This window comes from Coffea eugenioides, chromosome 7 (assembly GCF_003713205.1).
Source record: "Coffea eugenioides isolate CCC68of chromosome 7, Ceug_1.0, whole genome shotgun sequence".
Taxonomy (NCBI): Eukaryota; Viridiplantae; Streptophyta; class Magnoliopsida; order Gentianales; family Rubiaceae; genus Coffea; species Coffea eugenioides.
Window position 1 is genome coordinate 32,318,040 of NC_040041.1, and position 11,417 is coordinate 32,329,456.

Here is an 11,417-nt window from a genome sequence, read left to right on the forward strand (position 1 = left end):
TTACATGAAGGATTAGATGTGTTAAATATGTATTGGTACATTTGGAAAGGTTAAAATATCATTAGTCAAAGATTAAGGAAGGATTGGACAAGAATGGGGACAAGTGGCAAAACCCTAGCCATGGATCTCGTTTGACCAAAGGTTAGAAGATAATTTAAACCATCTTGGAGCTTTCTTTTCCTTAGGTTGGCCGAATTTCTTGAAGCTTAGAGAGGAAGAGAGAAACTCCATTTTCCTTGCTTTCTAACCCTAGTAAATCAAGAGCAGAAAAATCAAAAGAGAAAGATTTTGAGTGAGTTGAGAAATTTCCCTTCATTCCTAGTGGTTGTTCCAAGCTTGAAGCTTCCATCTTGGTGGATTGTTTGGTGACTTAAACAACTTGTAAGAGAGGTAAATGACCTTTTAATTTGAGGGTTATGATGTTATATCATCTACTTTAAGTTTTCATGGTGAAATACAAGTTGTTTTGGTTGAGATTTGGGGTTAATCTCTTGAATTAAACAAGTAGTAGTTAAGCTTGTTAGTATGCCTACCATGTGTTTGATGAAATGCCTAACATTTGTTCATGTTTGTTTATGAGGAATTAACATGTTTTAAATCTCTTTTGAGTTAGATCTACCACATGATATGTTGTTTTAAGGGAAATCATGAGAGGGTGAAGGTTGAGTGAATATGAGAAAGTGTGGACTGATTTCTTTGCCATGGCTGACCGGTTCTTGAAAGAAGAGTTTCTCCTTAATTTTTGTGATTTTATTGTACCCTAATCAAGCCTAATAAACATGGCTAGACATTGGTTAAGCTCATGTGTGAATTGGAATGAAATTTGAGCAAGTAAAGTAGTGGTTTGGTGTATATGATGGATTGGTTTGGTTTTCTTGTTGGCTAGGCTGTTATGGTCATCCTTATTCATGTTGATGTATTATATTTTGAACTCCAATGGTCCTAGGTGATGTGACGCCCTGTATATGAACATTTGAGGACTGATTTGGGTGAATTTAAACCAAGACAAATGAAGATAACACCAAGAACTAATGTAGTTTTGCTTGAGGTTATGGCTGATCCAGGGTTAGAAAAACAACCAACTTGTCTGAGCTACTGGTATTGCTAGGAGATGAACTAGAGTGTGTAATTGGTGCCGTTGAAAAGCCCTTCGAGTCTAGTTTCCAACACCGCTGATGGCACCTAATTACGACCTTCCTACAGTGAGATATGACCGTTTTCCCAAAACTGCGCGGGCACGACTGTTTTACCCGCGAAGAACATTTTGAGCTTGAATGAGACTTTTATTTTGCCCAACTTTCTTGTACTTGTCAAACTTGTTTTCTCATGAACTTTTACTGCATTTTGGGTCTAATTTACATGATGAATTAAGTACTTTAACCACTCACTTGGTCACTTAATGGGCCTACAATTGCGTGGGAGACGAACCTAATATGTTAACGATTTCACTCGTTACCCTAGGATTGGGAAACGAAGGTGGTCGTAACTAAGATACTTGACGTTTTACTACTGCATTACTTGATAGGTGAGTGTTCCACTACCTGCTACCCGTTATGTGAAATATCTGAATATTTGAAATACTTGATTTATGACTGTTGGAGCCAAATACCGTTTTGATAAAATGAAGGCGAGTGTATACTTTATCGCACTGGACCTCTCTTGTTTTCCAATGAGGCTCTGTTTACTGTTATTATGAGATGAGATGTCGCTATATACATGACTGTGTTTGAGCTGTTTGGGTGATATCCCATCAACTACTGCTACTGTTTGGGTACCCAACCTCTTAGGTGAGTTAGTTGTATCGAGCCAGCAAGGGTTTGGTCGAGAAGGCCGATAAACCTTGGGGACTGATGTTTGGAGGTCCCTGGTGAAGTATAGCCGTTGAGCTTGCTTGTTATGTTACCCAGCACCACCAGTAGTAAAATCCTCGACCTGATCCTGTTTCTTTGGAATTTTGGATTCCTGGTATACTCGAGTATTACCAAACTACTGTTTGTTACGTGCGGGCCCGATAGGGGATTGATTGGTGAACAGAGATTGGTGAAAGCGGTGTTCTACGGACTTACATTCTATGAATACAAATGTTGACAGAGAGTCAACAGATCCAGTTATGATCAAGCTCCAGTGGTTATTGGCTTTTGAAAGCCACCTGTATCCTTAAATTGAACTGTGATTAAATTACTGTCTTACTGTACGGAGTTTATTTGATTATTTTGGCACCTTATTTGGCTATGTGTTTACTCGTTTTATTTGGAATCTCACTGGGCGTTAGCTCACCCCACTCCTTTTGTTTTCCTTAGCAGATCGGGGTTGGATTTGATCAAAAGTTTTCTTAACTTTACATTGTTTTGGACTTGTATTTGAGATTATCACTTTTGTTTAAGTAGACCTTACTTTTGACTCCTGTAAGTTTAAACCTATAAGTTCGACTCTTGTTATGTAAGTTTATGTGTGGTGTGGTAAGTTGACATTTGGTTTTATGTATACTACGTTTTTGGAGTGTTGGTGAAGTGATTATGTTTTAAATTATATTTCATTCACTTCATTTGAGTTATTAGTACTTTGATCGACTGAGCCCCGGCGAGAGTTGGGCAGGCAGTCCGCTGATACTCTAGGATTCGCCCTAGGGAGAGGTGGGACTGTCACATTGAACTCTAAAAATGGAGCTTTAGCTTGGGTAATTCTTAGAGAATTTCACTAGTTTTATACTCAAAATTTGGAACCTTTAGCTTTAACATTTACTATAGAAATGAGTGGAGTTTTGACTCCATTAGTTTGGAAAATGTGAACGCTCCTTTATATTCTAAAACTTGGGTATAAGGTTAGAAGTTTTGAGAAATGGAAACTATCTACCCTTTTCTCAATTTTCATCTCGAAAGTAAATATGGTACTTTCTTTTGAAAATTGAGATTACTTGCCACGACTTGAATCAAAAACAACCTTTGAATTCTCTTTGAACATTATTTCAATGATTTAGCGAGAAAAACTCCTTTAACTTGACTCGAACTTGTAACCTTGAGAGTGGGTAGCAAAATAATATTTTTCTATTAACCTTGGTCGAATACCTAGGTAATCATGATTGTGCATGTCTTAGGTGGTCACGAGGACGCCAAAGAGCTCGTCTGACTTCTCGCTTGACTCTTGTTTTGCTCTTGGCTCTTGATAAGTGTCAAGTGCATGTTTCATGTTAATAACTTCTGAGGCGATGGTGTAATTTACCGCCCTCGTCCTCTTTCTTTCTCTCTCTTGATTGAATGATACTTGTTAAATGAATGTATATGACTTGCACTTGTACTCGAACATGTTTTAACTCATAAGTGTTGAGTTGCAGCATGTACCACACCCTATTCTGGTGGGAGGTGCCTCTCATACCGATTCAATGCTATAAACAACCATGTTTTAACTCGTGAGTACTAAGCGGCAACATGTACCACACCCTATTCGGGTGAGAAATGCCTCTCATACTTACTAAGTGGTATGATCGATTCTCTAAGCGGCAGCATGTACCATACCTTATTCGGGTGGGAGGTGCCTCTCATACCAACTCAGAGTCATAAACAATTTTAAGTCGATCGGAGTGTTGTCTTATCGACCACTTATACCTATGGGGACACACCAACCCATTGGTAAACCTTGTAATTCGAGCCGACAAGGGTTTGGTCGAGAACCTTGGTGAATCTTGAAAAATTTTATAATTTGATCTTTTGAGATCTCGCTTAACATACTCGAATAGTATCGCCATTACATGAATGTTTGGTTAAGGATCTGAGTGGGTGTTATATTGGACGGAAGAAGTAAGTGGAGCACTATGGTCTTGTTGTTACTTGAGTTGATGGAGAGTCAACCCCAGATGGCTTGAATCGATCGAAACGTGGAAATAGCTCCTGAGAGCTCTTGTATCCTTCCATGTGTATTTATTTCCTAATTGTGCGCTTAAACGAATTTTCATGTTTAAAGTTGCTTTCAAGCATGTTATCTGATTGATTGGTGCTACTTGTTTGCTTGCTTAGTTTTTCTTGGCCTCACTGAGCGTTAGCTCATCCCTTAAGTTTGTTTTCCTTAACAGGCTTTGGAGGTGAAAATTGGAGATTCTAAACTAGCGACTTTTGGTGGAAGCTAGTATATTTTTGTGACGCCCCCACTTCTTCCAAGGGCAAACCCAAGGGTATCGGCGGGACGCCTGCTCAACTCTCGTCAGGACTCGGTACAATCCATAATTCGAAACTAGGAATACTTCAAATAATTTCAATATATATTTAAAGTACTCAAAAACACTTCATACTTACAATTAGTCAGCTCTCAACCTTAATACAACCCAAAAGAATATTTACTACAGCCATCTGCTGTAATACAACTTAAAATTTTCCCCAAAAAAAAATAATCTAGCACTATTCACGAGCACTTTTGGTCTCGAACCCTGTTAAGAAAAACAAAAACATGGAATGAGCTACACATCCCAGTAAGGTTCCAAAACACTCTAGCAGTTCTAATAAATCAAGTAATTTGCATACCCAATGTATGATTTAAGGTTGCACATTGGCACATTAACATGAGATAGTTATCATTGTACAAGTAATTTGAGCATATCACAGGTATGGCTCAGGGTCGCACGTTGGCACATTAGCATGAAATAGTTATCATTATGTAAAATAAACACATATTGAAGGATACGGTGTTCCAGTGAAACTATTTCGATCAACTGCACCTTATAACTTCAGAATCCCCTCGGTTTGTCCGGCCATCACCTTATCCCTCCAATGGTAGTACTCGAGTATATCGAAGCGGTGTCCTAGGGTTCCAACCTACTCGACCTAGTCCAGTCTTGGCTCGAATAGGTCAGTAACCAAGGGCAGGACCCAATTCAGTTTAGAGCTTACAACATACACAAGTAATCAAGTAAATCGATAAACGGTAAAAATTTATCAATTTTATATGTCGAGTGCGATAAAGTACACACTCGCCGTAAAACTATGAAAAAGTTCATGTAAACACGTAATTTATGATAATCACATAATCCAGTAGTCAAATAATCAAGTAAGCAGGTAATCAAGTAAATTGGTAAACAGTGAACGGTAAACGGTAGACGGTAAATAATCTCAATTAACAGTAAGATTTATCATTTGAGTAGGTCGAGTGAGATAAAGTACACACTCGCCTTAAAACAGTGAAAAAGTTCATAGGAGCAATTATCGATAACACTTAACAGTTAAACACATAATGACCATGGAGTAAACATGTCGTAAAACTATTCAAGTAACGTACTCCTATATGGAACACTCACCAATTCGAAACAAGTAAGTGCTCAAACAAGTGTTTAGGCGTTCACTTCGAGTTCCTCTTGAAGGTCCCCTTAAGCGCCTGAGCAAATAACAATCAACTATTATACACTATCGCTTAAAATCCCTATTTATCGAGAAAGATTGCACCCTTGTACAATCTAAGAAAATATCACAAAAATGAGCCTTAATTACTCGTAAATCGAGATTCAAATGTGGGGGTTTAAAAATCAGATAAAAATCAGATTTTTATCTTTAAAATCATTAGATGGAAACAAGTAGGTTTGAAACCATATAAATAAATTTCCAGACGAACGATCGAAGTCGGACGTGAAGATGCCACGTCATAATCCGGCCAAGAATTGGCCGGATTCAAGGCAGTGAAGAAACCCAATTTTTTTTCAAATCTCACTATCAATCCGGCCAACTATCTGGCCAAGAACTGGCCGGATTCTTTGAAAATGGTTCCCGCGCGAAAATTTTTCAAAAGGCTAGGAATTATCGAATTTATGGGCATTCTTGAAAAAAATCATAACTCATTCTCTGAAAGTCCAAAATTAGAAAATTTGATACCGTTGGAAACTACTTCCAATCCTAGAAGACACCTTTCCATAATTCCAAATGGAAGATATTCAAAATTTGGCTCAAAATGGCTGTTTTGGAATGCCAAGACAGATTTGGATTGATTTTCGGCAAAGTTTGGAAATTCGGCAAAATTCACACAATGCGAACTAGCCTCTAAAATTTGGAACCCAATTAAAGTTACAATCAAAGTTTTCAACACAACCATTAGAACAAGAATTGGAGTTTCGAGCATCAAGATATAACGGTTCAAAGTGGCTGAATTTCCTCACTGAATAAAGATTTTTCAGGTTTAAAGCTTGAGCTTTGGTACTTTAGTTGAGTATCTAAATGAACTTGGAATGGCACTAAAATTAGCAGTATTACACTACCATACAAGAGCTATTCCTCTATCAATTTTCATAGAAAAATTCGTTTGGGAAGTGGGTCAACAAAGTCACTAAATTTCCAATTTTCCATAGCAAAGCTGCTTTGTACTTCCATTTCCCTTTTTTTAAAACATTTGGCCAGTGAATCTTTTCAAACATGGTCCATTTATGAAGACAAATATCTAAGAAATATTCAAGATACATTTGATAGGTGATTAACACCAAGAATTTCAAGATCACAAGTCCCAATTCAAAAAGAGTCATTCAACTAGCCGAAAAGAGGGTTTTTCATCACTAAGTCAGTTTCGAAATTCAGCCACAACTCACTCAATTCAACTTGGAATTGAGCGTGGTTAGTGTATTTGAAAACTAGATTCATAAGGCTACAATTTTTCAGAAGAAATTGTTTTAAAATTCTGTCCACAACTAGCTCATAATTGAGCATCAAGTCGTAGCTCAAAACAGGGCTTCCAGTACAGACGAGAAACAGAATAGATAACTTTACAAGGTTGGTACGGCTCACTCAGGTAGAATCAAGGCATGCATCTTATATCGTTGGAAAAATGGAAATGTCTAATTTCTAGTACCATAAACGGCACTCTATTTCGACGTCAGAGCAAAGAGTTATAGCTATTTGAAAATCGCTGCCGGAGCAATACGGGACACAATTCCAGTTTTGCTACATTTTTTTAAATCTCAACATTCACTCATCCAAATTACGTAAATTTTTTAGGAAACTTTATACATAACCTATATTACACATTTACATAAAAAAAAAGTCAATTGGACCACAAAAAGTGCACCAAAGTGCACGGCAATGGCAGGGGCAGAAACGGTAAAATTTCCTTTTCACTTCCTTTGAGCTATCTTCCACAAAACAACTTATTTTCACTAGATTAAGCACTAATCTAACATAAATAACATCAAATCAATTCATCAAACCAATGTGGGATTTCATAGAGTTCACTCACAAGATTTTCAACAATATAAAGCTACCCATGTGAATCTATGAGTTCATAAGTGCAATATAACTTCCATAAATCAAGAATTAAGAGATTGATCATTGTATACCTTCTTAGATGACTAAAACAGAAAATGTCGGTCACCTAAAGCCCAAGAAAACCGTGCAAATGAAGCCCCTTTCCTAGTTTAAGTTGATCTCCAAGTGGTTTGCAAGGTGTGTGTAAATTTTGGAGTGATTTGGGTGAGAAATGGTGCAAGAAATGGAAGAGCTTTGGTCCTTCTTCCTACCCTTGTTGGTCGGCTGTCTTGAGGAAAGAAAGAGAGAGTGTTTGCTGATGAGAAAACTTCTTGAGGAAGCTTAAGTGTGTGGCCAAAAGGTGCTCCAAAAGTCAACCCTTCAATAGTGCACGTTCGCGCGCGTTTCGTCGGGCATTTCGTGCCTGATTCCTCTCGGGTTCGTTTCACTAGTGCACTAAACCTCTAATGCACTTCCATTCATACTATTATTATTCACTCTTAATAGTCTAAAAATAAAGGTCTAAAGTCCCTCAATTAATCGCAAGCGCAAAAACGCGTACTCCCGATTTGTGCGCGATAAAGTGGAATTTTCAAGAAATTCTTATAACGATAGTATCACTAACTAATAATTGAACACTTAAACATAAAAATACCTATTTCAAGACTAATATTCAAGCCTCCAATTTTCCAAGTTTATTGTATTCTCGAATCGATTATTGTCTCCAAACGCGCATCCACTATTCACTCTAAACGAGTTTTCAAAAATAAATTTTCGAATCAAGGCACTTTTAAAATACTTGTAGGTCATAGTCCCATGTAATTGAGTATAAAGAGATTGGAATAAAATATTCAGAGAAAACGGGTGAGTAAATAATTAATTAAACCAGTAAAGTAAAATAAAATAAGAAAAATTCGAGTCCTCACAATTTTTGTATGAATTCAGCGACTCTTAAATTGTAAATTTTGTTATTTTAGTTGGCAGATTGTAATTATAATTGCTACCCTAGAAGTTGTGGCTTGTATATTTGAAATATCCTTTAATCCTAAGCCTATGATTGACTTGTGGATCTCGATTAAGCTTGAATGAGTGCGTGAGTCCTGACGAGAGTTGGACAAGCGTCTCGCTGATACCCTAGGTTCGCCCTAGATAGAGGTGGGGGCATCATATGAAATGTATTACAGAATTAGTTGCCAAATTAATGAGTCGGTTACTCCATCCTATTTATACAGCTCTGATTGGTGGGAAAGACATCGAAAAAGCATAACAGAATTTCTTCCTTCTTTGCTACTTTCTCTCTCTACTCTCATTCTCTCCCAGTTCTCTCTGCTCTTTTCTGCTTTTCCTTGTCCCCAGATTTCCCATTCTTCCCCAATTTCAACACTAATTCATGAATCAAGAACATAAATGGATCTAGAAGCTAGACAAGTGGTATCAGAGCAGGCTGAATTCTTGGAACAATACCAAAATCCATGGCAAAAAGTACTAGATTCAAGACTTTGGGGAGCAAATCAAGAAGCAAGAGAGCAGACTCCAAGAAGTAATGGAAGGTTTGCAGACTTCGCAACTACAACAACAGCAAATGCAGATGGAATTCCGCACAAAATTAGAAGAGAACAGCAATAGAGTGGAGAACTTAGTAGCTGAAATAAAGCAAGAGCTCAGCGCCTTCATGAGAACAGTGATAAGCAAGAAAAGAGCTGTTCCAGATGGTGACAGGCAGAGAGTGGAACAAGCACCACTCTTACCAACTCCTCCATTGAATCAGAGACTACAGATTGGATCAAAAAATAGCAGAACAACAAGGAAAGAAACAAGTAAGATTCTGATACCAAATCCTCCTAAAATTGATTTACCTATGTTTGCTGGTGAGAATTTGATGGAGTGGATCCGAAAATACAATAAGTACTGCCTAAATTACCAGATTCCTGAAGATCAAAAAGTAGAAGTTATAGAAATGTATCTAGAAAGAAAGGCGGATAACTGGTTACAGGGGATTAAATTGGAAAAACCAAGAATGACTTGGAAAATATTTGCAGAATTGCTGTATAAAAGATTTGATAATAGAAATGGAAGGGATGTAGTGGAGAAATTCAACAAATTGAGAAAGTCTGGCAAGGTGGAAGAGTACCAAGAAAAGTTTGAAGAGTTTAAAACTCTGATGATCGTTAAGAATCCGCATCTGGATGAGGAGTATTTTGTATGCTTCATCAGTGGGCTTAAGGATGAAGTCAAAATTATGATAAAAATGTTAAAACCTACAACTCTGTCAGAAGCATTTGATTTAGCTGCACTACAAGAAAAGGCATTGAGACTTCAGAGAAGGACCTTCAAGAAGAGAGGGAAAGCTGCACCTGAGGATAGATTTGGAATCTCTAGGAACTCATCCCAACACTAGATCCACAATTCTTATTATAGCCACCAGCACCTTTAGGAATACTTCCTTCAAAGGCAAAACAATGGCTACCTCAGGGTCTGAACCTTGAAGACTTTCAACAAAAGAGTTTCAGTACAGAAGGAATAATGGACTTTGTTTCAAGTGTGGAGAGAAGTTTGGACAGGGTCATCAGTGCAAATCTGGCCACTTGAACCTTCTGGTTACTGATGAAGAAGAAGAATTGAGTTTGAAGATGCTATAGGGGAGCAGGATGAGTCCACAGGGAATCCAGGACAAGTCATGGAAATGTCCCTACATGCATTATTAGAGGCCATGAAAAGAAAGACAATAACACTGATAGGGAAGTGGGATGGGGAGGAAATGCTCATATTGGTTGACATAGGTAGCTCAGATAGTTATATCAGCAGTGAGAAGGTGATTGCATTTGACATCCCCTATCAACTAGTGGAACCATTCTCTGTGATTGTAGGAAATGGAGCCTGTGTGACTAGCAAAGCCATCTGCCCCAAAGTGACATGGGGAATTAACCAGCACAAGTTCTGCTTTGATCTCAAGGTGATGGACTTAAGTGGCTGGGATATGATATTAGGAGTAGACTAGATGACTCATTTAAGCACCATTACATTTGACTTCCATCAGTTGACAATATCCCTGCATAATCAAGGTGAAGTAGTGCAACTGAGGGGACAAGCAGAAAACTGTGATTTGGACCTTATTAGGGGAAGCAACCTGAGAAACTTCATTGAATATAAGAAGCAAATGTGCTTAGCTCTAAGGATGGGACAGGATAAGTTGTCAGAGGAGTCTGAGGTGCCTACTGAGGTTTAGCAGGTCATTGGAGACTTTAATGATGTGTCTCAGACCCCCATTGAGCTACCTGCCACTAGGGAGATAGGCCATGAGATTCCCTTAAAACATGGATCCCAGACTTTCAAAATGAAACCATATAGATATCCTCATTCTCAGAAAGGTGAAATTGAAAAGCAGGTAAGGGAGATGCTGCAGCATGGGATAATCAATTACAGTAACAGTCCATTTGCTTCACCAGTGTTACTGGTTAAGAAAAAGGAAGGAACATGGCGCTTTTGTGTAGATTACAGATGTTTGAATGAGATGACTATTAAGGACAAATATCCTATTCCAAATATAGATGAACTGATTAATGAGTTCGCAGGATCAAGGTATAAAACCAAGCTGGATCTCACCTCTGGTTACCACCAGATCAGAGTCAAGCCCAAGGATACTCATAAGACTGCTTTTCAGACTCATTGTGGTCACTATGAGTTTCTGGTCATGCCATTTGAACTAACCAATGCACCAGCAACATTCCAGTCTCTTATGAATCAAATATTTCAGCCATACTTAAGGAAGTTTGTTTTGGTATTTTTTGATGACATCTTGATTTACAGCTCTACATTTGAATTGCATGTAGAACATCTGAAAATAGTATTATCTGTCTTGAGAAAACACAGGCTATTTGCAAAAAGATCCAAATGCACCTTTGCACAGCAGAAGGTGGATTATCTTGGACATACCATAACTAAAGATGAGGTATCCATGAACCAGTCAAAAATAGAAAGCATTATGAACTGGCGTACTCCTAAAACTATAAAGGAGTTGAGGGGTTTTTTGGGGCAAACTAGATATTATAGAAGGTTCATCAAGCACTATGGGATCATCTGCAGACCACTGACAGAGCTACTCAGAAAGGACAAATTTGTTTGGAATGATGGGGCACAGCAGGCATTTGATTCACTGAAGCATATTATGTGTAAGGCTCGTGTACTTAGGCTACCAGATTTTCAAAAGACCTT

At 38.0% G+C, this 11,417-nt stretch overlaps 1 protein-coding gene across 1 annotated transcript; it reads left to right on the top strand.

Annotated features, from left to right (window-relative positions):
• The first annotated feature begins 8,748 nt into the window (after positions 1-8,748).
• On the top strand, positions 8,749-9,603 carry LOC113777230. Its single transcript, XM_027322264.1, has one exon. The coding sequence runs from the start codon at positions 8,749-8,751 to the stop codon at positions 9,601-9,603; it is 855 nt and encodes a 284-aa protein (XP_027178065.1).
• The last annotated feature ends 1,814 nt before the right edge of the window (positions 9,604-11,417 follow it).